Genomic DNA, 27,482 nt, shown 5'->3' with positions numbered 1-27,482 from the left:
TAATGTTTTTTAGTTTATCCCATCTAGGGTGTGATGAACATTTTCAGTCTGTAAATCTAGATCTTTTACCAAATTTGGGAAGTTTTTTGTCAGTAGGTCTTCAAATGTTTTTTGTGTATCAATTATTTTCTCCTTTCCTTCTGCAACTCCAGTGACCCAAATGTTAAACCTTTTGATATTGTCCCACAGAGGCATAATTGACATTAATTGGCCGTTCATTTTTTTTTTCCAGTCTTATTTCTTTCTCTTTGTGCTTTACATTGGGTCATTTATGTTGATCCACTAGATTCAAGTTCACTGACTTTTTTTCCATTCTTCTATTGAGTCTATCCAATATTTCACATACTGTGTTTTTCTGTCTCTAAAATTTGGATCTGTATTTTTTTATACAGTTTTTAATTTTTGTGCTGAGAACTTCCATATTTTCTTTCACTTCAATTGTGTTTGCCTTTGCCTCATAGATATAGTATTAACCTCTGCTTTAAAGGTTTTGCCCCTTAATTCAACATCTGGGTCACTTTGGAGTTAGGATCTGTTTATTATCTTTACCCTTCAAAATTGGTCACATCTTCCTGGTTTCTTTTATGTCAACTAATTTTAAGTTGTATCCTAGACTTTTTTTTTTTTTCTTTTTTGCGATGGAGCCTCACACTCTGTCACCAGACTGGAGTGCAGTGGTGTGATCTTGGCTCACTGCAACCTCTGCTTCCTGAGTTCAAATGATTCATGTATCTCAGCCTCCCTAATAGTTGGGATTACAGGTGCCCACCACCATGCCAGCTAATTTTTTTTTTTTTTTTTTTTGGTGGATACAGGGTTTTGCCGTATTGGCCAGACCAGTCTTGAACTCCTGACCCCAAGTCATCCACCCGCCTTGGCATCCCAAAGTGCTGGGATTATAGGCATGAGCCACTGCACCTGGCTAACATTTTAAATATTATATTGTGAGACTCTGGTTTCTGTTAAAATCCTCTGAAGAATATTGTATCTTTTTTGTGTTTGTTCTAGCAGGTAGTCAACTTGGTTAAATTCCAACTGTAAGTCATCTTTCCTGTGCACAGTGGCTTTAATGTTAGTTTTCAAAGTTTTCATTATATTTCTATAGACCTGTCCCATGCATGCTCAGTACAGGGGTGATTCTGAGATATGTGCCAGTTTACACACAAAATTAAGGGGCTCTACTTTCTAGCACACCTCTGTTTAAGTTACCCCCTATACTCTCCAGATCCCAGGAACTACATTTCCCAGAAGTCTTAGTTACAATCAATGAGAGTGAGAGAGCCCATAGTGTGCTTCGTCATTGGCCAGTACTGGGAGTCCAGTTTTCTTTATTGAAAACAGAAAGGAATTTCATTTTTATTGTGAAGAAGATAAACACAAATGAAAAAGATAACCAAAAATTTTAAAGATATTTCTCATTAACATTTTGCTTTATACATTTTCAGACTTTTAGAGTCACAAAACAAATAACTTTAAAAATAATAACAACTTTATTGACATATACAGTTTATTCTTGTCATTTGTAGTAGTTGTGTTATGAAAAGTTGTTAGAAATACTGAATCAGCAAATACTGAATTTTGGCTCCGAGGGGAGAAACTGGGGCAGGTTCCTGCAAGCCCCTGGTTACACTATTTTTGTCAACTAATCAATATATAATCTTATTTTTTATATATTTCTCTTTAAAACACCTTCTTAAATATATATGGTTGATCAGTTAACATGAAATCATAGCCAACAACACTGTGACTCATGCTGGAATGAAGCTTATCTAACATACATATTTTTTCCATAAGGCACACCACTGCCTTTTTGTGCTTAGGAATCATAGATAGTACTTCAGCTATGCATGGGGACCATTTTTAACAGTGAAATCACCAACATAGAAAAAAAAATGCAGAAAAACTTGGCAATAAATAGACTGCAAAAAGGACACTTGTTTAAAGTATGAGAGCTGAAACAAAAAGGCAGAGCATCACTTGTTCAGCCTCAGTTGGCAGCATGCATATTGGGTGACACAAATTTTTCACAGCTCAGTGCATGTCTGCAAAGGACTGCAAAAACATCTTGAGTATTGGAATTATACATAAATTTCAGTGAATAGGAAAATTTGTAAATATGTAATATGCAAATAATGAATGTAATTCACATACATACAATTAACCTATTTAAAATATACAGTGTTTTGAATATTTACAGGGTTGTATAAAAATCACAGGTTGTGTTTGTGGAATTAACCACAATCAATCTGAGAACACTTCATCACCTCCAAAAGTCTGTACCACTTTCTTTTCCCCTTAGCCCCACCTCCAATCCTAGTCAACCACTAAGCTATTTTCTATCTTTACAGATTTGCCTATTCTGGATATTCTGTATAAAGGGGATCGTGAAATAAGTGGCTTTTTGTGACTGGCTTCTTTTACTTAGCATAAATTTTCAAAATCTATTGATGCTGTAGCATATAGCAGCACTTTGTTCCTATCATTGCTGAAAAATATTTCATTTTGTGCATATAGCACATTCATCAATTGATGGAAGTTTGGCTTATTTCTTCTTGGCAATTATGAATAGTACTGCTGTGAACATTTGTGTACAAATCTTTTTGGGGGCATATTTTTCACTTCTCTTGGGCGTATACCTCATAGTGGAATTGCTGGAACGTATGATAACTCTGTGCTTAACCTTTTGAGGACCTGTCAAACTGATTTCCAAAGTGACTGCATCATTTTTCATTCCCACCAGCAGTATATGAGGGCTCAAATTTTTCCATATCATCACCAACACTTGTTATTTGTATTTTTAATTATTACCATCCAAGTGATGTGAAGTAGCATCTCCTGTACTTTTGATTTGTGTTTTTCTGATAGCTAATTATGTTGAATACCTTTTCATGTGCTTACTGACCATTTGTGTATCTTGTTTAGAGAACTGTTGGATGCTTTGCCCATTTTGTAATTGAGTTATTTGTGTTAAGATTATTGAGTATGAGAGTTCATAATATGTTCCACATAGAAAGTTCCTTATCAGATACATATGATTTGCAAATGTTCTCCTGTTCTGTGTGTTGTCATTCACATTCTTGATGGTTTTCTCTGAAGCACAAAAGTTTTTAATTTTGATAAAGTCCAATTTGTCTACTTTTTCTTTCATGGTTTGTGCTTTTACTGTCATATCTAAGAACCTAAATTTGTTGATCGATTCGGGGAATGCTGCCATCTTAACAGTATTAGGTATTCCAGTCCATAAACATGGGATGTCTTTCCATTATATATTCATCTTTCATTTTTTAAAACAATGTTTTGTATATTTCAGAGTATAAAATTTACACTTCCTCTGTTAAATTTCTAAGTGTTTTATTCTTTTTGAAGATACTGCAAATGTAAATTTTTTCTTAATTTTGTTTCTAGATTGTTCATCACAAGTATAGAAATACAGGCCAGGTGCAGTGGCTCATGCCTGTAATCCCTGCACTTTGGGAGGCTGAGGCAGACTGATCACCTGAGGTCAGGAGTTCGAGACCAGCCTGGCCAACATGGTGGAACCCTGTCTCTACTAAAAATACAAAAAATTATCTGGGCATGGTGGCAGGTGCCTGTAATCCCAGCTACTCGGGAGGCTGAGGCAGGAGAATTGCTTGAACTTGGGAGATGGAGGTTTCAGTGAGCTGAGATCTTGCCATTGCACTCCAGCCTGCACAAGAAGAGCGAAATGCCATCTAAAAAAAAAAAAAAAAGTATAGAAATACAATTGACTTTTGTATATTGATTATGTATCCTGCAACCTTGAAAGATAAATGACTTTTAAACTAAAGAGATGAAACAATTTTAAGCTTTTATTTCTAAAAGTTGGAGATCGTTATTTAACGCATATAATGTTCAAGTAGATATACCAAGTTATTTTATAATCCTTTCCCAGTAAATATGGGTGGAAATTAGCCTGTTTCCTCTATACCATGCCATAATATTGATTAATATTTTCTCTGGACTCGTGCCCACTAAAAGGGTTGTATGAATTCAAGGTGATTATATATAGAATTGAAATATTAAGGAATCTGACTATATATCGTAGATTCTAATCCAAGCACACTTATGACAGTGATTTCAAGTGAACACTTTAAAAGAACTTTCATTTTGAACATTTTTAAATTTTTTGTTTATTCATGTTTTTGACCTGAACCCTTTTCTTTGATTTATTATTTTATGTTTGGTTAATTCCTTCTGAAAGAGCTTCCTTTCATTTTTTGATTTTTTTCTTTAAATTTGCTTTTTTTGTTGTTTCTTTATCTGATTGAGCTCAAGTTTGTTTGCAGAAGAATAGATAAAAATATCAAAATGGTTCATGGGTAGCTTTGGTAATTTTGTCACTTTGTGTGACTGGACCTTCCAACAGGCTTATGATGGGTATCAATCAGGATTGAGCTCTGAATTTCAATCACCACTGGCATTTCAGTCTGGCATAGATAAAGAAGAAGATAAGAAAGAGGTATGTAATGATATTGCTTTTGGATGCCAATATTTCTACTATGATAGTATTAATATATATGAGAAATTGGAAGCAGCTTGTTGTGTCCTAACACATAAAAGGCTAATACCACAAATTTCATAAATAAAAGAAGAAAAGTTGCTTGACTCATTATAATGTGTTGAATTTCTTTTCCAAGATCCTAGGAGTTAGGGTACATTGTTGTGAAATCAATTATTTGATACTAATAAATTTCTCCAGCTAGTGTATATTTGCCACTGTAACTTATTTAAAGGAAGATAATTACTTTATGGCTTTCTTTGTTTTTTTTTTTTTCTTTTTTCTTTTCAGTCTAAAGTTTATTTAAACCAATAGATCTTAACCCTGGCCATGCACCAGAATCAGATGGGGAGCTTTGTTCAAAATACAAATACACCTAGATCTAATCAAGACATACCAAATCAGTATCTGAAAACAGAGGTTTAGGGCATTTGTGTTTTTTAAAAATACCACTGGTGATTTTGATGCAGCCTCACTATTGAGGTACTATTTAGACCTTTGATAATTTTTACCAAAAAGCCCTGTACTACTCTGGGTATATACATAGGCATGCGTTTGCTCATTGAATGGCTTGTGTATTTAAAAGAATATATATAAATCCAGAAGTATGAACACATCACAGAGTCTAGTAGCATGTGATTTTTTTTGAGACGGAGTCCAGTCGTGCAATCGAGGCTCACTAAAACCTCGACCTCCTGGATTCAAGCGACTCTACTGCCTCAGCCTCCTGAGTAGCTGGGACTACAGGCATGCACCACCACGCCCAGCTGATTTTTGTAGTTTTTGTTTTTTTAGTAGAGGTGGGGTTTCACCATATTGGCCAGGATGGTCTCGATTTCCTGCCCTCATGATCTGTCTGCCTTGGCCTCCCAAAGTGCTGGAATTATAGGCCTGAGCCACTGTGCCTGGCCACACTTGCTTTTATTGTACTTGTTTTGTTTATGAGTCTGAGGTTTTAGTATACCTCAGCCCTTCTACCCTCCTTCATGCCGTATTAGGCTAGGCTTCGAGTATGCTTTTGTGATGCTTTTCTTGTTGTTTTAATGAGACGGAGTTTCACTCTTCTTGACCAAGATGGAGTGCAATGGTGCAATCTCAGCTGACTGCAACCTCTGTCTCCCGGGTTCAAATGATTCTCCTGCCTCAGCCTCCCAAGTAGCTGGGAATACAGGCGTACACCACGACACCTGGCTAATTTTTTTGTATTTTTAGTAGAAATGGGGTTTCACCATGTTGGCCAGGCTGGTCTCAAACTCCTGACCTCAGGTGATCTGCACACCTTGGCTTCCCAAAGTGCTGGGATTACAGGTATGAGCCACCGTGCCTGGGCTGTGATACTGTTTTAATTTTGAAAAGTTAAAGTAACTGTTGGTTCTGTTATAAAATACCTTCTACATTCTTACCGTGGCTCTGCTTTTATGGTACTTACTACTTGGGAACACAGAGTAAAGACAGTATGTATCTTATCATATCAAATATCACTTCCTGAAGTCCTACTGACAAGGGGCTATACTAAAGGCAAACTAAATTAGTACTTCTTTCTTTGGTTTGCCTATTAACATGTAAATAGCTATGTGCTTGAAAATATAAAATTCTTGTGTATGTGACATCCTGAGTTACCATAGACAGAAGGAAATTACAAGTAATTTCTATATCATCTATTTTTGTTTGCTTGTTTTTTGTTTTTGTCTACGACATAAAAATATTTTTCGTCCTTGAAAATTCCTCTGAAAGCAGAATCTTAGTAATTTTAACTTCTTTCCTTTAGCGTCAAAAGCAGTACCTGAGACATAGACGACTTTTCATGGATATTGAGAGAGAACAAGTAAAAGAACAACAAAGGCAAAAAGAACAAAAGAAGAAAATTGAAAAGTAAGTTATTTGATCCGCACTGTGGGCCTTAAATTGCCAATTAGGATATTTTTGGAAGACAAACTTTAGAAAAAGGTAACAGTTTTGCCTTCTGATCCATGTTGAAAACAGCTGTTTTTTTTATCTAGATAAAGTATTGGAAGATGGTGAACAGCTATGGTTTGGTTTTTTGGTTCGATTTTCTAATAGACTTGATTTTATAGGGCAATTTTAGGCTCACAGCAAAACTAAGCAGAAAGTACAGAGAGTATACTTTGTGCCCCACAAATGCATAGCCCCTTCTCCTACCATCACTATCCTGCACCATACTCGTACAATTCGTTAGAACTGATGAACCAACATTGACACATTATTATTACCCAAAGTCCATAGTTTACATTAGGGTTCACCTTTGGTGTTAGGCATTCTATAGGTTTTGACAAATACTTAATGTCATATGTCTACCATTATGGTATTATACAGAGTAGTTTGACTGCCCTAAAATCCTTTCTGCTCTGCCTATTCCTCCCTCTTTAAACCCTATCTTGTGGGAACCACTGAACTCTCTACTGTCTCCATGGTTTTGCCTTTTCCAGAATGCTATATACTTGGAATCATACAGTATGCATGTAACCTTTTCAGATTGGCTTTCTGTACTTAGAAAAAAATGCATCTACATTTCCTTCAGTGCTTTTTAATGGCTTGATAGCTCATTTATTTTTAGCAGTGAATAATATCCCATTATCTAGATGTATCAGTTTAGTTATTCATTCACCTACTGAAGGACATATTGTTTGCTGCCAGTATTTGGCAATTATGAATAAAGCTACTTTAAAACTGATGTACAAGTTTTTGTGGAGGCATACATTTTTAGCTCATTTGAGTAAATAACAGGGACTACAATTGCTGGATCATATGGTAAAAATACATTTAGCTTTATAAGACACTACCAAACTTTCTTCCAAAGTGGCTATACCATTTTGCCTTCCCACCAGCAAGGAATGAGAGTTCCTGTTGGTCCACATCCTTGCTGCCATTTGGTGTTGTCAGGATTTTGGATTTTGGACATTCTGGTAGATGTGTAGTAGAATATCATTGTTTAAATTTTCACTTCCCCAATGACATATAATATGGAGCGCCTTTTCATATGCTTATTTGTTATCTGTATACCTTCTTTGGTGATGTGTCTGTTCATGTATTTTGCCCATTTTTTTGAGTCATTTGTTTTTGTTATTGTTGAATTTTAAGAGTTTTTTATATATTTTGAATAACAGTTCTTTATCAGTCTTTCATAAACATTGTTTCCCCAGTCTATAGCATGTCTTCTCATCTGTTGACAGTATCTTTTGCAGAGCAAAACAAAGTTCACCTTATCAGTCCTTTCTTTCATGGATTGTGCCTTTGGTGTTACATATTTTAAAAAGTCACTGCCATACCGAAAGTTACTTAGATTTTTCTCCCGTGTTATCTTCTAGGAGTTTTGTAGTTTTGCGTTTTACATTTTTCTCTATGATCCATTTTGTTAATTTTTGTGAGAGGTTGTAAGGTCTGTGTTTAGAGTCATTCTTTTTGCATGTGAATGTCCAGTTGTTCCAGCACCATTTGTTGAAAAGACCATCTTTTATTAATCGTATTGCCTTTGCTCTTTTGTTAAAAATCAGTTGACTGCATTTGTGTCGTTCTGTGTTTTGGACTCTATTCTGTTCCATTTATCTATTTGTCTGTTCTTTTGCCATACCACACTGTCTTGATTACTGTAGCTTTACTTATGTATCTTTATTGATACATAATAATTGTACATATTTGTAGGATACATGTAATATTTTGATGCCATGCAATGTTTATGATCAAATGTATGATGTATAATGATCAAATCAGAGTAATTAGGATATCTGTCATCTCAAACATTTATGATTTCTTTGGGGAACATTTCAAATCTTCTAGCTATATATATACACAATAAATTATTGTTAACTAGAGTCACCCTACTGTGCTACCAATAAGTAGAATTTATTCTGCCTATCGAACTTTATATCCTCCATTCCCACCCTCTGGTAATTATCACTGTACTTTCTACCTCTATGGGATCACCTTTTTTAGTTCCCGCATGTCAGTAGGAACATGTGATGTTTGTCTTTCTGTACCTGGCTTATTTAACATGACTTCCAGTTCCATCTGTGTTGCAGCAAATTAAAAGATTTAATTCTTTTTTATGGCCAAATAGTATTCCATTGTGTATATATACCACATTTTCTTGGTGTGCATCTGTTGATGGATACTTAGGTTGATGCAGTATCTTGACAATTTTGAATGGTGCTGCAGTAAACATGGGGGTACAGGTATCCCTTTGATACACTGACTTCTTTTCCTTTGAATAAATACCCAATAGTGGAGTTGCTGGATCATCTGAAGTTCTGTTTTTCTTTTTTCTTTTTTTTTTAGAAATCTCCAGACTGTTTTCCATTATTTCTATATTAATTTACATTCCTACCAATAGTGTATGAGTCCTCTTTTCTCTATGTCCTCACTAATTTACATTCCCACCAATAGTGTATGAGTTCCCTTTTCTTTACATCCTCAGCTTTTATTACTTTTTGTTGTCTTGATAATTGCCATTCTAACTGGGGTGAGATGCTATCTCATTGTAGGTAAGGAGGGTTGATCCCTAGGCACCTGGATGACAAGCATGAGTGCCTGTAGTGGCAGCAGTGGGTAAGGCAGGCCTGTCCTCAGGCCCTTTGGTTCTATACATGGGTGCTGGTGACAGTGGGTGTGGTATGTATGTAGCTTTATAATAAGTCTCAAAGTCAGGAAATTTCAGTCTTGCAGTTTTGTTCTTCTTTAATGTTGTGTTGGCTTTGCCTCTCTACATAAATTTTAGCATAAGTTGTCAATATCCACAAAATAACATGAGATTTTTATTGAGATTGCAGTTAATGTATATATCAGGTTGGGAAGAGCTTGACATCTTGACAATATTGAGTCTTTCTGTCCATGACCATAGGTTCTCTCTCCATTTTATTTAGTTGTCTTTTGATTTCTTCCATCAATGTTTTGTTGTTTTTGCTCATATAGATCTTATATATATTTTGTTAGACTTAAAAGCGTTTCATTTTGGAACTACATATAAATGGTGGTGTGCTTTTAATTTTAAACTCCACCTGTTCATTGCTGGTATATAGGAAAATGATTGACTTTTGTACATTAAACTTGTATCCTTCAGCCCTGCTGTAATCACTTATTAGTTCCAGTAGCTTGTTCGGTGATTCTTTTGTTATATGATCATGTCACCTGTTAACAAAGATAGTTTTATTTCTTCTTTCCCAATATGTATGCCTTTTATTTCTTTTCCTTGGCTTATTTCATTAGCTAGGACTTTCAGTATGATGTTAAAAAGGAGTAGTGAGAGGGTACCTCTCACTTTGCCTTGTTTCTGATTCTAGCAGGTAAATTTACAGTTTCTTACCATTAAGTGTGATGTTAGCTGTAAATTTTTTGTTGATGGGCTTTATTAAGTTGAACAAGTTCTCCATCAGTTGCATTTTTTAATCTATGGGTTATTACTGTGCCTCTTAGAGGTCAACCCCAGTTGTTTTGAAAAGCTTCTTTGTACCTACTGATTTCTAAACAATGCATAAAACATTATAATGAAATCTAATATGAGGATTTAATTCATCAGATGTTATTGACATCCTATGGATAAAGCACTAAACAAAGTGCTAATATGTGAAATAGTTTGAAATTTGTGAAGTGCTGTAAAATATAAGGCAATAACACTTTTATTTTGAAATACTGTATGTAATACTATAACGAAATTGCTACAGGTTACTGTAAAGTGCTGGAAATGTGTTCAAATAGCATAATGAATAGTCGGAGTTTTTTTGTTTTGTTTCTTATAATTTCAGCTTCTATTTTAGATTCAGGGGTACACATGCAGGTTTGTTACATGGATTTATTGTGTGATGCTAAAGTTTGTGATGCAAATGATTCTGTCACTCAATAAGTATAGTACCCAATAGGTAGTTTTTCAGCCCTTGCCCCACCTTCTCCCCCACTCCATAGTAGTCGTTAGTGTTTATTGTTTTCATTTTTGTGTCTATGTGTACCCAAAGTTTAGCTCCCACTTATAAGTGAGAACATGGAGTATTTGGTTTTCTGTTTCTGTGTTAATTCACTTAGGATAATGGCCTTCAGCTACATACGTGTTGCTGTAAAGGACATGATTTCATTCTTTTATGTGGTTGCATAGTATTTCATGGTGTATAATACCACATTTTCTTTATCTACCTCAACATTGATGGACACTTAGGTTGATTCTGTGTCTTTGGTGTTGTGAATGGTGCTGCAAGGAACATATGAATGCTTGTGTCTTTTTGGTAGAAGGATTCATTGTACCCAGTAATGGGATTGCTGGGTCAAATGGTAGTTCTGTTTCAAATTCTTTTAGAAATCTCCAAACTGCTTCTTTCCACAGTGGCTGAACTAATTTACATTTTCACCAACAATGAATAAGCGTTCCCTTTTCTCTACAGCCTTGCAATTATCTGTTTTTTTTTTTTTTTATTTTTAGTAATAACTGTTTTGACTGGTGTGAGATGGTATCTCATTGTGGTTTTGATTTGCATTTCTCTGATGATTAGTGATGTGGAACATTTTTTCATGTTTACCACTTGTATGTCTTCTTTTGAGTACTTCTTCATGCTCTTTTGCCTACTTTGCTTGTCTTTTTGCTTTTTTTTTTTTTTTTTTTTTGGAGATAGTCTTGCTCTGTCACTTAGGATGGAGTACAGTGGCACATTCTCAGCTCACTGAAACCTCTGCCTCCTGGATTCAAGTGATTCTTGTGCCTGTCTTCTGAGTAGCTGGGACTACAGGCATGTGTCACTATGCCTGGCTAATTTTTGTATTTTTAGTAGAGACAGGGTTTCACCTTGTTGGCCAGGCTGGTCTCAAAACTCCTGACCTCAGGTGATTCGCTTGCCTTGGCCTTCTAAATAATGGGAATTACAGGCGTGAGCCACTGCGCCTCGCCAAATTGTTTAAATTCCTTTTATATGCTGGATATCAGACCTTTGTCAGATGCTTAGTTTGCAAGTATCTGCTACCATTCTGTAGGTTGTCTGTTTATGCCCTTGATAGTTTCTCTTGCTGTGAGGAAGCTCTTTAGTTTGAGTTCCATTTGTCAGTTTTTGCTTTTGTTGCAGTTGCTTTTGAGGATTTAGTCATAAATTTTTTGCCAAAGCTGATGTCCAGAATAGTGCTTCCTAGGTTTTCTACTAGGATTTTTATAGTTCGAGGTCTTACATTTAAATCATTAATCCATCTTGAGTTAATGTTTGTGTATAGTAAAGGTAGAGGTCCAGTTTCATTCTTCTGTTTTTGCCTAGCCAGTTATCCCAGCACCATTTATTGAATAAGGAATCCTTTCCCTAATGGGTAGTCATTGGACCTAAAAGTTTCCTAGTTCCTTTTCAGTGCTGTTTCATCTCAATGAAAGAAGTAAACCTTTTAATTTGTAATCCATTTCTTCTCTTGTATTACTAATAAGTATTCCTTCATCTTAATGGGCAACTGTTTCTGTAACTGAAATGTTCTTTATTTAGAAGAATTCTTTAAAAAAAAAAAAAAAAGACCACTGATGTAGTAGCCACATCAAAGGAAATATTTATTGGCTTATTTTAAGTGCTTTCATACACACTTTTATTTATTTATAGCTTATTTATGGGATAATTGATTTAAGCCTGCCTCTAATATTTGCGGGACTGGGCTGACGTACAAATAAAAGTTTATATACCTTACATCTAAGTATTTAAATGTCATAAGCTGAGCTATAAAACTGTTAAATGACATATATTCTATTTTCCTACTTTTTTTCTCTATTTCCGCTCAACCAGTATTTATTTCAAATTAATCAAAATACATCCTTCATTAAAAGACAATTTTATATATAGTTGCATGTAAAAAATGTATTAACAGTTGCTTTACATATATATACACACATATATATATATGTGTGTATATATATGTATATATTTTATTGTACTTTAGGTTCTGGGGTACATGTGCAGAACATACAGGATTGTTGCATAGGTACCTACGTGGCAATGTGGTTTGCTCCCTCCTTCCCCCTGTCACCTATATCTGGTATTTCTCCCCATGCTATCCCTCCCCAACCTCCCTACTCCCCGCTGTCCCTCTCCTATTGCCCCCCAATAGACCCCAGTGTGTGATGCTGCCCTCCCTCTGTCCATTGTTCAACACCTGCCTATGAGTGAGAACGTGCAGTGTTTGATTTTCTGTTCTTGTGTCAGTTTGCTGAGAATGATCGTTTCCAGATTCATCTATGTCCCTACAAAGGACACAAACTCATCGTTTTTAATGCTGCATAGTATTCCATGGTGTATATGTGCCACATTTTCCTCGTCCAGTCTATCATCGATGGGCATTGGGTTGTTTCCAGGTCTTTGCTATCGTAAACAGTGCTTCAGTGAACATACTTGTGTATGTGCCTTTATAATAGAACGATTTATAATCCTTTGGATATATACCCAGTAATGGGATTGCTGGGACAAATGGTATTTCTGTTTCTAGGTCCTTGAGGAATTGCCACACTGTCTGTCTTCCACAATGGTTGAACTAATTTACACTCCCACCAACAGTGTAAAAGTGTTCCTATTTCTCCACATCCTCTCCAGCATCTGTTGTCTCCAGATTTTTAAATGATCGCCATTCTAACTGGTGTAAGATGGTATCTCAATGTGTTTTTGATTTTTGTTTCTCTAATGACCAGTGATGATGAGCATTTTTTCATGTGTTTGTTTGCCTCATAAATGTCTTCTTTTGAAAAGTGTCTGTTCATATCCTTTGCCCACTTTTCAATGAGTTTTTTTTTTTCTTGTAAATCTGTTTTAATTCTTTGTAGATTCTGGATATTAGCCCTTTGTCAGATGGGTAGATTGCAAAATTTTTTTCCCATTCTGTTGGTTGTGGGTTCACTCTAATGATTGTTTCTATTGCTGTGCAGAAGCTCTGGAGTTTAATTAGATCCCATCTGTCTATTTTGGCTTTTTTTGCCAATGCTTTTGGTGTTTTAGTCATGAAGTCCTTGCCTATACCTGTGTCCTGAATGGTTTTGCCTAGGTTTTCTTCTAGGGTTTTTATGGTGTTAGGTATTATGTTTAAGTCTTTAGTCCATCTGGAGTTAATTTTAGTGTTAGGTGTCAGGAAGGGGTCCAGTTTCTGCTTTCTGCACATGGCTAGCCAGTTTTCCCAACACCATTTATTAAACAGAGAATCCTTTCCCCATTGCTTGTTTTTGTCAGGGTTGTCAAAATCAGATGGTTGTAGATTTGTGGCATTTTCTCTGAGGCCTCTGTTCTATTCCATTGGTCCATATCTCTGTTTTGGTACCAGTACCATGCAGTTTTGATTACTGTAGCCTTGTAGTATAGTTTGAAGTCAGGTAGCATGATGCCTCTTGCTTTGTTCTTTTTGCTTAGAATTGACTTGGCTATGCTGCTTTCTTTTGGTTCTATACGAAGTTTAAGGTGTTTTTTTCCAGTTCTGTGAAGAGGGTCATAGGTAGCTTGATGGGGATAGCATTGAATCTATAAATTACTTTGGGCAGTATGGCCATTTTCACAATATTGAATCTTCCTAACCGTGAGCATGGATTGCTTTTCCCTCTGTTTGTGTCCTCTCTTAATTCCTTGAGCAGTGGTTTGTAGTTCTCCTTGAAGAGGTCCTTTATATCCTTTGTTAGTTGTATTCCTAGGTATTTTATTCTCTTTGTAGCAATTGTGAATGACAGTTCCTTCTTGATTTAGCTCTCTTTAAGTCTGTAATTGGTGTATAGGAATGCTTATGATTTCTGCACATTGATTTTGTATCCTGAAACTTTGGTGAAGTTGCTTATCAGTTTCAAGAGATTTTGGACTGAGATGATGGGGTCTTCTAAATATACCATCATGTCATCTGCAAATAGAGACAATTTGACTTCCTCCTTTCCTAATTAAATACCCTTTATTTATTTTTCTTGCTTGATTCCTCTGGTTGGAACTTCCAATACTATATTGAATAGGAGTGGTGAGAAAGGGTATCCTTGTCTAGTGCCAGTTTTCAAAGGGAATGCCTCCAGTTTTTGCCCATTCAGTATGATATTGGCTGTGGGTTTGTTGTAGATAGCTTTTATTATTTTGAGATTTGTTCCATCGATAACCTAGTTTATTGAGAGTTTTTACCATAAAGAGCTATTGAATTTTGTTGAAGGCCTTCTCTGCATCTATTGAGATATCATGTGGTTTTTGTCTTTGGTTCTGTTTATGTGGTGGATTACGTTTATAGACTTGCATATGTTGAACCAGCCTTGCATCCCTGGGATGAAGCCTACTTGATCGTGATGGATAAGCTTTTTGATGTGCTGTGGCAATCAGTTTGCCAGTATTTTATTGAAGATTTTTGCATCTATGTTCATCATGGATATTGGTCTAAAGTTTTCTTTTCTTGTTTAGCCTCTGATGGCTTTTGGTATCAGGATGATGTTGGTCTCATAAAATGATTTGGGAAGGATTCCCTCTATTTGGATTTTTTTGGAATAGTTTCAGAAGGAGTGGGACCAGCTCTTCTTTGTATGTCTGGTAGAATTTGGCTGTGAACCCATCTGGACCTGGGCTTTTTTTGGTTGGTAGGCTATTAATTACCACCTCAACTTCAGCCCTTGTTATTGGTCTATTCCGGGTTTTGACTTCTTCCTGGTTTAGGTTTGGGAGGGTGCAAATGACCAGGAATGTATCCATTTCTTCCAGGTTTACTGGTTTATGCACATACAGTTGTTTGTAGTAATCTCTGATGGTAGTTTGTATTTCTGTGGAATCGGTGGTAATACCCCCTTTATCAGTTTTTTATTGCATCTATTTAATTCTTCTCTCTTTTCTTTTTTATTAATCTGGCTAGTGGTCTGTCTATTTTGTTGATCTTTTCAAAAAACCAGCTCCAGGATTTATTGATTTTTTTTTGAAGGGTTTTTTTGTGTCTCTATCTCCTTCAGTTCTGCTCTGATCTTAGTTATTTCTTCTCTTATGCTAGGTTTTGAGTTTTTTTGATCTTGCTCCTCTAGCTCTTTCAATTTTGATGCTAGGGTGTCAATTTTAGATCTTTCCTTGCTTCTCATGTGGGCATTTATTGCTATAAATTTTCCTCTAGACACTGCTTTAAATGTTTCCCTGAGATTCTGATATGTTTTGTCTTCGTTCTTATTGGTTTTGAAGAAAATCTTTATTTCTGCCTTCATTTCATTGTTTATCCAGTCAACATCCAAGAGCCAGTTGTTCAGTTTCCATTAAGTTGTGTGGTTCCGAGTGAGTTTCTTAATCCTGAGTTCTAATTTGATTGCAGTGTCGTCTGAGAGACAGTTTGTTATGATTTTCGTTCTTTTGCATGTGCTGAGGGGTGATTTACTTCCAATTATGTGGTCAATTTTAGAGTAGGTGTGATGTGGTGCTGAGAAGAATGTATATTCTATGGATTTGGGGTCGAGAGTTCTGTAGATGTCTATTAGGTTTGCTTGGTCCCGATCTGAGTTCAAGTCCTGGATATCGTGTTAATTTTCTTTCTCATTGACCGGTCTAATATTGATAGTGGAGTGTTAAAGTTTCCTGTATTATTGTGTGGGAGTCTAAGTCTCTTTGTAGGTCATTAAGAACTTGCTTTATGTATTTAGGTTCTCCTCTGTTGGGTCCGTATATATTTAAGATCATTAGCTCTTCTTGTTGCATTGTTCCTTTTACCATTACGTAATGCCCTTCTTTGTCTCTTTTGATCTTTGTTGGTTTAAAGTCTATTTTATCAGAGACTAGGATTGCAACTCCTGCTTTTTTTTTTTTTTTTGCTCTCCATTTGCTTGGTAAACCTTCCTCCATCCCTTTATTTTGAGCCTGTTTGTGTCCTTGCATGTGAGATGGGTTTCCTGGATACAGCACACTGATGGGTTTTGACTTTTCATCCAATTTGCCAGTCTGTGTCTTTTGATTGGGGCATTTAGCCCATTTACATGTAGGGTTAATATTGTTATGTATGAATTTGATCCTGCTGTTTTGATGCTAGCTGGTTGTTTTGCCCATCAGTTGATGCAATTTCTTCATAGTGTCGATGCTCTTTACCATTTGGTACATTTTTGGAGTGGCTGGTACTGGTTGTTCCTTTCTATGTTTAGTGCTTCTTTTAGGAGCTCTTGTAAGGCAGGCCTGGTGGTGATGAAATCTCTGAGCAATTGCTTGTTTGTGAAGGATTTTATTTCTCCTTCGCTTATGAAGCTTAGTTTGGCTAGATATGAAATTCTAGGTTGAAAGTTCTTTTCTTTAAGGGTGTTAAATATTGGCCCCCACTCTCTTCTGGCTTGTAGGGTTTCTGCCAAGAGATCTGCTGTGAGTCTGATGGGCTTCCCATTGCGGGTAACCCGACCCTTCTCTCTGGCTCCCCTTAGCATTTTTTCCTTCATTTCAACCTTGGTGAATCTGATGATTTTGTGCCTTGGGGTTGTTCTTCTTGAGGAATATCTTTGTGGTGTTCTCTGTATTTTCTGGACTTGAATATCAGTCTGCCTTGCTAGGTTGGGGAAGTTCTCCTGGTTAAAGTCCTGAAGAGTGTTTTCCAGCTTGGATTCATTCTCTCCGTCACATTCAGGTACACCTATCAAACGGAGATTAGGTCTTTTCACATAATCCCATATTTCTTGGAGGCTTTTTTCATTTCTTTTCACTCTTTTTTCCCTAATATTGCTTTCTTGTTTTATTTCATTGGGTTGATCTTCAATCTCTGATATCCTTTCTTTTGCTCGGTCTATTCCAGTATTGAAACTTGTGTATGCTTTGCGAAGTTCTCATGTTATGTTTTTCAACTCCATGAGGTCATTTATATTCTTCTCTAAGCTGTTTATTCTCATTAGCATTTCGTCAAACCTTTTTTCAAGGTTCTTAGTTTCTTCACATTGGTTGAACATGTTCTTTTAGCTCAGAGAAGTTTGATATTACTCACCTTCTGAAGCTGTTTCTGTCAATTCATCAGACTCATTCTCCATCCAGCTTTGTTCCCTTGTTAGTGAGGAGTTGTGATCCTTTGGAGCAGGAGAAGCGTTCTGGTTTTGGGTGTTTTCATCCTTTTTCTGCTGGTTTCTTCCCATCTTTATGGATTTATCTACCTGTGGTCTTTGTAGTTGGTGACTTTCGGATGGGTTCTCTGAGTAGACATCCTTTTTATTGGTGATGAAGTTATTTTTTTTCTGTTTTTTAGTTTTCCTTCTAACAGTCAGGCCCCTCTGTGGTAGGATTGCTGGAGGTCCATTCCAGACTGTGCTTGCCTGGGAATCACCTGTGGCGGCTGCAGAACAGTAAGGGTTTCTGCCAGTTTCTTCTTCTGTTATCTTACTCCCAGCAGTATACCTGCCATATGTCAGCCTGAGCTCTCCTTTATGAGGTGTCTCTTTGGCTATACGGGGATCAGGGAGCTGCTTAAGGAGACAGTCTGTTCCTTACAGGAGTTCAAGTGCTGAGCTGTAAGCTCCGCTGTTATGTTCAGAGCTGCTGGGCAAGTATGTTTAAGTCTGCTCCAGTGAAACTCATAACCGCCTTTTTTCCTAGGTGCTCTATCCTGGGAAGGTGGGGCTTTATTTATAAGTTCCTGACATGCTGCTGCCTTTTTTCCGAGATGCCCTACCCAGCTAGGAGGTAGCCAAGTCACAGTCTGCCAGCAGAGGTGTTGCTGAGCTGTCATGTACTCTGCCTAGCTGCTGTGTTAACTTCCTTGTGGTTTTGTTTATAGAGGGATAGCTAGAACTGCCTCAGTAATGGCAATCTGCGTCAGTAATAGCGGACTGCTTCTGTAATGGCAGACTGCCTCAATAATGGCGGACTGCCTCGATGATGGCAGACTGCCTCAATAATGGCAGACTACCTTGGTAATGACGGACGCCTCAGTAGTGGTGCACTGCCTCAGTAATGGTGGACACCCTTACCCCCACCGAGCTGGACCATCCTGGGTCCTGCTGTGCTTGCTGTGAAACTCTCAATCCAGAGTGTTTCAGATTGCTGGTCTTTGTGGGGGTGGGACCTGCCGAGCCAGATCACCTGGCTCCCTGTTTAAGCCCCCTTTTTTCAGTTGAATGGGCAACTCTATCTCTCAGGCATTCCAGGTACCAGTTGAAACGGCTGCCCAGATTTGTGTAAGTTTTTGTATGGAGACCTGCTGTGCCAGCCGTGCTGGAAACTTGTGGCACTTTTCAGCCCAGGAATATCCTGGTCTGTGGGCAGTAATAACTCATTTGGAAACACAGTGATCACTCACCCTCTGCATTGTTCTCATTGGGAACTGCACTGCATAGCTGTTCCTATTTGGCCATCTTGGATCCCTCCTGTCCTGCCTTAACAAATGTGATTTCATAGTGAGTAGAAGGTTGGACTCAAATTTGGAATTCTTCAACTCCTTTGAATGACATGCAGGAACATGAATGGCCATTTGGGGAGAGAAAGCCTCCAGTTCACCTGCTTTCTATTCTTACTCATAGCTGTATTTTGTAGTTGAAGAATTTTGCATACATCCTATGTTCAGCTCAGTCTAGATATCTAAGTTCTAGGTACATGCCCTGTAAGTAGTCACCCCTTAATGTCCCATTGAGCCTAGCTGCACATGAGGTGCAGCCTGCTCTGAGGAAGACAAAGGTGAGGAACAGAACTGTATATACCCTAAAAATGGCTTTAGAAAGTTGGAGTAAAGAATTCCAGGAGAATGGATACCTGGAGCAGAGTCTAGATTGGCAGTCATAGGCTTCAGGTGCGTACCTTTCCCTAGTCACTTAGTCTCAAGGACTAAGGGAAGAGATATGGTGAGAGACAGGCTAAAGTGGACTATTAAAAATGTGGGTCTCAAAATAGACAAAGGGGACCTAATCAAACGCCACAGCTTCTGCACAGCAAAAGTAACAGTCATTAGAGTGAATCGGCAACCAACAGAATGGGAAAAAATTTTTGCAGTTACCCATCTGACAAAGAGCTGATATTCAGAATTTACAAACAGCTAAAACAGATTTGCAAGAAAAAAACAAACAAGCCCATCCAAAAGTGGGCAAAGGATATGAACAGACACTTCACAAAAGAAGACATACATGAGGCCAACAAACATATGAAAAAATGCTCATCATCACTGGTCATTAGAGAAATGCAAAGCAAAACTACATTGAGTTACCATCTCACCCCAGTTAGAATGGTGATCTTTAAAAAATCTGGAGACAACAGATGCTGGAGAGGATGTGGAGAAATAAGAACACTTTTACACTGTTGGTGGGAGTGTAAATTAGTTCAACCATTGTGGAAGACAGTGTGACGATTCATCAAGGACCTAGAAATAGAAATTCCATTTGACCCAGCAATCCCATTACTGGGTATATATCCAAACGATTATAAATCGTTCTACTATAAGGACATGTGCACACAAATGTACATTGCAGCACAGTTTACAATAGCAAAGACCTGGAACCAACCCAAATGCCCATCGATGATAGACTGGACAGGGAAAATGTGGCACATATACACCATGGAATATTATGCAGCCATCAAAAATGATGAGTTTGTGTCCTTTGTAGGGACATGGATGAACCTGGAAACCATCATTCTCAGCAAACTGACACAAGAACAGAAAATCAAACACCGCATGTTCTCACTCATAGGCAAGTGTTGAGCAATGAGAACACATGGACACAGGGAGGGGAGCACTACACACTGGGGTCAGTTGGGGGGAAAAAGGGGAGGGACAGCGGGAGTGGGGAGTTGGGGAGAGATAGCATGGGGAGAAATGCCAGATATAGGTGATGGGGAGGAAGGCAACAAATCACACTGCCACGTGTGTACCTGTGCAACAATCTTGCATGTTCTTCACATGTACCCCAAAACCTAAAATGCAACAAAAAATGTGGGTCTCATTATAAGGGCTTCCCTCTTATCCAGGTCTAAGAGTGATTATGCATTTATACAGAAAACATTTATTTTTTTATCTTCCATATCATAGGCACTGTTCTAGGCTCAGATGATACAAAGATAAATAAAATTCATTTCTTTTCTTGAAGAACTCATAATCTAAGTTGGGGAGGGAGGATGAGAAACAAGTACACTCAAAAAAGTGATATAATTAGTGCAGTTGCAGAGATAGGAACAGAGTCCATGTGAACACAGAAGAAGGGATTAACAATTTTGCCTGGAGAGTTAGAGAAAATACTACATTTCAGTTGTGTTTGGGTGGATAAATATGTGTTTTGCAGGGAAGGGGACAAGGATGGTGAATTAGTAAAACAAATATAGAGTCAAGGTGGGAGGAAATAATAGTAGTATTCATGCAGAATTTTATAATTCACAAGGACTTTCATATATTATTTTGTTTAGTACTTTTCAACAACAAAGCAAACATTTATTGAAAACTTAAGACATGCCAGGCAGTGTTCTATATGCTGAGAATATAAAACTTGAATATATGACAGGATAGTACATATTTAGAATCAAATCGTCTTAAGTGTGAATGTACCCATTATTAAATGTGTAACCTTAAGCAAGTAACTGTACCTCTGAGCCTCAATATCCTTAATTATATAATGGGGATTATAACATTGATCTTCTAGTTTGGTGATAGCATTAAAAGGAGAAATATATGTAAAGTACTTAGCATTGTATCTGACATTTAATAAGATCACAGTAAAAAGTACCTGTTACCACTACCATCATTAGATGGTAGTGGTAGTGATGATGATGAAGATTAATAGGATGAGTGCCAAGAGAGGACAGACAAATGGAGAAAAAGAGACAAAAAATAATTATAATGCTAAAAGTGAGGCAGGGATAGTCTAGGGAGGTCAAGAAATGCTTTATAGGTAAGTTAATACTCAAGCTACATCTTAAAGGTTGAAGTTTACCAGATGGTTAAGGAACTTAGTATGAAGCATTAGATATGTCTGGGAAATAAAATAAAAATTTGGGGTGGCAAAACCCCAAGTGAAGTGAGGTAGCAGAGAATCTATAACAAAGTTGTTAAAAGATTTTAAGGCAAAAGTCCTATAATCTGATTAGAATCTTATAAAGATCACTCTGGAGCTGCATGTAGAATAATCTAAAAAAGAAAACTAAAGCAGAGTTCAGTTAAGAAATTATTATAGTAGTTGTGGTGGAGGATGAGGGCACTGGGAACAGAGAGTGATATAGTTAATAATATTTAAGAAGTAGAATCCATAAAATTTGATGACCAAATTCTTAGTCTTGATGGGTTTGGTGTTGAGAGAGGGGTCAAGGGTAGTTTCTAACTTTCTTCTTAGATAATTAAATGAATGGTTAGTACCATTATATAAATAGAGAATGTTCAGCGAACAAAGTTTTCAGGAAGCTAGTGAATTCAGTTTGTAACCATGAGTTTGAGGAGCACGTGAAATGTTAAGGGAGATCTGATTTATATACATATGAAAATAAAGAACTAAAGTTCTAGGAACAATAGGAACTAAATATTTCTTTAGGAGTGTTCAAAATATGTTTCAGCATGACATTGGATCAGGCACAGGGCTACTGCTGGGTGACAGAGAAACAAGCAGAGATTTTGGTGTTGAGCTACAAACAGAAGTGGAGACTTGAGGGTCTCAAACATTTGATCAGTTTTTTCCTCATGACATTTGCCAACGTCTAAGAAAGCATGAAGGCTCAGTGGAAAATATGTGGAAAGCAGACTAAGAATTAATTAGTCTGTGATGATGAGTAGTTGCAGAGTTTAGGATCCACTGGGTTGGGGGAGGGGAGAAAGGGCCCAATGTACATACCAGGCTTTCAGTTGAAAGCTAGGGAGAGCTTACACTAAGAAGATGGTCTAACAGGCAATAGAATAAACCTTACCTAAATTACAAAGCAGCCTTGATTCTGCTGATGTCTGGACTAGATTAAGATGATGAACTGTGTACTTTCTTCCTAGCCAAGAAAAGTGTGAACTCTCTCTGGTTATGGATAACATCATTTAGAGCCTCTAAAAAATTTAAAACAATATTCAGTATTTAATCAAAAGTTTCTAAGTATATCCTTAGAAAGAACTAGATGTCCAAAAGCCTAGAGAAAGAAGACAACAGAAGCAGACTCATACATGATAGAAGATACTAGTATTAGTAGACTTTAAAATAATTGATTAATGTGCTCAAGTAACTAGAGGAAGACATGGAGAAAATGGATGGAAATATGGAGAATTTCAACAAAGAACTGGAATCTATAAAATAGAATCAAATAGAAAAACATAATCTCAAAATAAAAACTCACTATATACACAATGAGGTACCACTTCAGACTCACTAGAATAGCTTGGGGAGGTAAAGGCAACAAACTTAACAGTACCATATAGTGGCAAGGATGTAGAACAGCTGTAACTCATGTGTTGGTAGTATAAAATCAGCTGTAATTCATGCATATGTAGAAAAGAGCACAAACACTTTGGAAAACTGTTTTAACATCTTATACAGTTAAGCATAGACCTACTATATGACACGACCAATTTATGCCTGGGAATTTAAGAAAAGTGGAAACATTTGTAAAAACACTGAATTGTGACAGAATATATTCCTTTCAAGTGCCCATGGAACATTTTCTAAACTTGATCTTACTTTGGGTTATTTTTCAAAGTATGTTCTGTAAGTCTAGTGATATTACTGTAAAAATCAATAAGCAGTGTAATTCTAAAAGGTCATGGATCACAGAAAAAATTATAGTGGCAATTAGGAAATACTTCTGAGAAAATAATAATGAAGATAAATCATATTAAAACTTTTCAGATGCCACTAAAGCAGTGCTTAAAGGGAATGTCAAAGCCTTGATTACAATTAATAGAAGATAAGAAAGGCTACAAGTCAGTGTTTTAACCTTCCGTCTTAAGCTTGGGAAAAGCTGCAAGTTACATCAGAAAAAAAGAAGCCATAGGAATAAGTGCGGAAATCAGTGAAATATAAAACAAATGTACAACAGAGGAAATCAAAGTCAAAAGTTGATTCTTTTGAAAATTTTGTCTTTCCAAGGATATATCAGTTGTACTCATCAGTAAAAAGAAAAAACCCAATTACCAATTATTAGGAGTAGAAAAGGAACCATTACTACAGAGCCTACAGACATTCAATCATAGTAAGAGAACATTATAAACAACTTTACATTTTAAAAATTTGACACTTAAACTCCTGTGGGGATAAAACAATTAAAATAGATACAAGAAGCAATAGGATATTTGAGTAATCCCATATCACTGAAAGGAATAAAATCAGTTATTAAATATCTCAAAAGGAAAATCTAGGTTCAGATTCAGGCTCATATGTCTTCACTGGTGAATACTTTTTAAATATATAAGGGAAAAAATAACATGAAGTTTTACATAAATTCTTCCAGAGAATGGAAAATTGAATATTTCTCAAATAATTATAGAGACCAGCATAATCTTAATACCAACCTGACCAGGGACATTACAAGAAAGCAGCATTTCAGACTAACTTTTCTTGTGAGCATAAATGAAAAAAATCTCAATTAAATATTGGCACAATGATCTTTGAGGGGCACTGCTGCAGGCCACTGTACTTGGAGTCTCTGCCTGAGCCTCCCTCCGCCTCTTGCCCCAGGGCAGCTTCTTAACCACCCCTGAATTTCTCCCAAACTATGGACCAAATGGAAGCAAAGTTTTTTTGCAACGACAGCAATCGTACAGTAAACAACCTACTGAAATAAAATATTCTAAGATGTTAAAGAATTGTCTTTGGATGACAAAACAAATCGTTTTTTTCTATCTTTCCTTTATTTCTTAATTTCTCAAATTTTTTATCACTAGTTTGTTTGACATTGGAGACAAAGCAATATCTGCATGGTCGAGGGCCCCTTGCTGCTGAATATCCTATTTATTGTGCATAAGAGTTTACAAGGACTCCTGAAATTTTCGTGTGGCAACCCACCAGTGAAAATAGATTTCCTGTGAGGTGTTTAATATTTCCCTTGTGTATTTTTCCCCCCTTGAAATATAATACTGTTGTTCTAAAAGCAACCTGACAAAAACTGTCACAGTAAAAAAGTATGTAGACTGGGGTTGGGGATGCTTGGAAAAAAAGTCTTTATCAAGGTGTCTAGTGTGAGACTTTTAAGCAGAATTCTGTTTAAATATTTCAAAGACCTTTTCTATTTTTAATGTTATTTAGAGTTGTAGTATAACAATTTCAGTATCTAAGGACGTTGATCCTCAGCTCAGGAAGTTCATTCTCTTACCTAGGTCAGGTTTGTCTTATGATAGCCTAATCTTTTAACCGTAATTGTGATCTGATCTGCATCGAAAAATCTTTTCAGTTCTATGTTGCTCATATGTAAGCATTTTATGGGCTAGCAGGTAAAAGACAAAATGGAAATTTAGTTCAGTTCATTTAACTGAACCCACATACCCTGCTGTGGGTGTTTTATGTCTAACCTAAATCTTCTCATGACATGTCTACCACATGGCATAGTCAGTGGGAAACTTTTCTTTAGCAATACTGCTGACCTTCTTTGAAAGCTTTTTTGCTAAGGGCTTTTGTTTTATTGCCATTTCCTACTAGATAATGTTTTTCTTCTTGGGTTTATACTGTTGACCTCAGAAAAAAATATGAAGGTCTGATTGCTTTACAGATGGTATCAGAAGGCTTAATCTTGTATTGATAGTTGGCAAATAATTAAAAATTAATTTTGCCTTTTACTTATTGAAGAAACTAAATCATTTATGCCTTCTTTGTATGGAAGTTATATTATTTAACCTGAAGACAAAACCACCTTAGCATTCTAAAATAATCATACATCTGTTTTATAAACAGGAATCGATAACCACTTTACCTCACTCAGTTGTTATGAGAACAAAATGACATGATTTCATTCATTAATTTAGCAGCTATTTATTGAGCATCTGTTAATTGGTAGAGATGATGCTAGACATAGGGTATGCAAGAAATTAAAACACATCCCTATTGTCAAGGGTTTTACCAGATAAATTTGACTAACCAACGGGGAAGCAGATAAATACGATCATGCACTGCATAAAGATGTTTTGGTTAGTGATGGACTGCACATACACTGTTGGTCCCATGACATTATAGTAGAGCTGAAAAATTTCTATCACCTAGTGATGTAGCCATTGTAATGCATTTCTCATGTGTTTGTGGTGATGCTTGTGAAAACAAACCTTCTGTACTTCCAGTTGGGTAAAAGTATAGCACATACAATTATATACAATGCATAATAGTTGATGATGATAATAAACACCTATATTACTGGTTTATATATTTACTATACTATACTTTTTATCATTATTTTAAGTGTATTTATTCTACTTCTAAAAGAAAAGTTAACTGTAAAACAGCCTCAGTCCGGTCCTTCAGGAGGTATTCCAGAAGAAGGCATTATCATAGGAGAATACAGCTCCATGAGTATTATTGCCTCTGAAGACCGTCTAGTGGGATAGGATGTGGTGGCAGAAGACAATAATATTGATGATCCTGACCTTGTGTAGGCCTAGGCTAGCATATATTTATGTTTTAGTTTTCAACAAAATAGTTTCAAAGTTAAAATTAATAGAAAACGCTTATAGGATAAGGATACAAAGAAAGAAAATATTTTGTACAGCTGTACAACATGTTTGTGTTTTAAGCTAAGTGTTATTATAAAAGAGTCAAGTAAAAAAAATTTAGAAAGTTAAAAAGTTACAGTAAGCTAAGGCTAATTTATTATTAAAGAAAGAAAATGTATTTTTATAACTCGTGTAGTATAAGTATACAGTGTTTATGAAGTCTACAGTGGTAATATCATAATGTCCTAGACCTTCACATTCACTCACCACTCATTCAGTGACTCACCCAGAGCATCTTCCACTCCTGCATACTCCATTCATGGTAAGTGCCTTATTCAAGTATACTGTTTTTTAACCTTTTATACTGTATTTTTGCTGTACTTTGTCTATGTTAGGTACACAAACACTTACTATTGTGCTGCAGTTGCCTACAGGATCCAGTTCAGTAATGTGCTGTACAGGCTTGCAGCCTAGGAGCAATAAGGCTATATACCATGTAGCCTGGTTGTGTATAGGCTATACTATCTAGGTTTGTGGAAGGTCACTCTAGGATGTTTTCATGACAAAACTGCCTAACCATACATTTTTTAAAAGAATGTATCTCTATAATTGTGACACATGACTGGAAATAGACTATTATAACATCATGTGTTTAGTGTTACAAGACAATACAGCATGTGGTTAAGAACATGGGGAGATATGCGTCTAAGTCCCAGCTCTGCTACTTACCGGCCGTGTGACTTTTGGAGTTACTTCTGTAATCCTCAGTTTCCTCTCTATACAATAAGCATAATAACGATATATACCTTATAAAGTTTCTGCAAGGATTAAATGAGGTAACATGTAGTTGTGCTTAGTACAGAATCGCAAATATAGTATGTGCTTAATAAATGTTAACTGCTGCTTATCATTAGAAGGAAAAAAGTACAAGAATATGTGGTAACACAGAGACTGTTTTAAAGCCAAAGTTGGGGATATGGGGTGGCAGAAGGAAAGGGAAGACTTCCTGAGCTGAGTTTTGAAGGTTTTGTGGGAATAGTGTGGGACAAAATGGGAATTGGAGAGAGGAAAGGCTGAACAGGAATTCTAGGCAAAAGGAATAGCATTGCAAAATCAGTGCTTCATGAAAGAATGTGACACTTGTGAATTTGATGAGATTGGAGCTAAAGGAATGGCAATAGGTGAGCCTTAAAAAATAAGGAAAGACCATGATAGACTTTACTATGTCATGAGAAGAAAATTTGACTTTGCCCTGAAAACAGTTAGGGAGCTCAGTGGCATCATGAGGATAAGATAAAATGACTGTTAGGAGGTTGTTGAAATAATGTATGTAGAGACGAGAGGTGAAATTAATTTTTAAAATATCATTATATTTTAAGTCCTTACAAAGTATCAAGCACTTTGCATAGATGATCTCCTCTTAGTGGATACAATAATCCTGCAAGGTAGCAGTAGTTAGCATTCACTGAATGCTTACAACGTGCTGGCATAGTGTTGA

At 36.5% G+C, this 27,482-nt stretch overlaps 1 protein-coding gene and 1 long non-coding RNA gene across 2 annotated transcripts in view; one reads left to right on the top strand and one right to left on the bottom strand.

Annotated features, from left to right (window-relative positions):
- The window catches only part of CCDC15 (coiled-coil domain containing 15), a 102,672-nt gene that overhangs the window by 44,280 nt on the left and 30,910 nt on the right, over positions 1-27,482 (top strand). Inside the window, exons 10-11 of the mRNA XM_032285062.1 lie at positions 4,388-4,480; positions 6,288-6,391. Coding sequence (XP_032140953.1) covers positions 4,388-4,480; positions 6,288-6,391 — 197 coding nt within the window. The remainder of the gene's footprint in view (positions 1-4,387; positions 4,481-6,287; positions 6,392-27,482) is intronic.
- On the bottom strand, positions 906-26,416 carry LOC116556082. The gene is made up of 4 exons (XR_004270821.1): positions 26,341-26,416; positions 2,903-2,913; positions 1,210-1,212; positions 906-922 (listed from the first exon to the last, which is right to left on the bottom strand). It is a non-coding gene; the product is annotated as an uncharacterized LOC116556082 (long non-coding RNA).

Source organism: Sapajus apella, unplaced genomic scaffold (assembly GCF_009761245.1).
Source record: "Sapajus apella isolate SASKATOON/1434 unplaced genomic scaffold, GSC_monkey_1.0 scaffold16, whole genome shotgun sequence".
Classification (NCBI taxonomy): domain Eukaryota; kingdom Metazoa; phylum Chordata; class Mammalia; order Primates; family Cebidae; genus Sapajus; species Sapajus apella.
The sequence above is the reverse complement of the archived record's forward strand: the minus strand, read 5'-3'. Positions and strand labels throughout refer to the sequence as shown.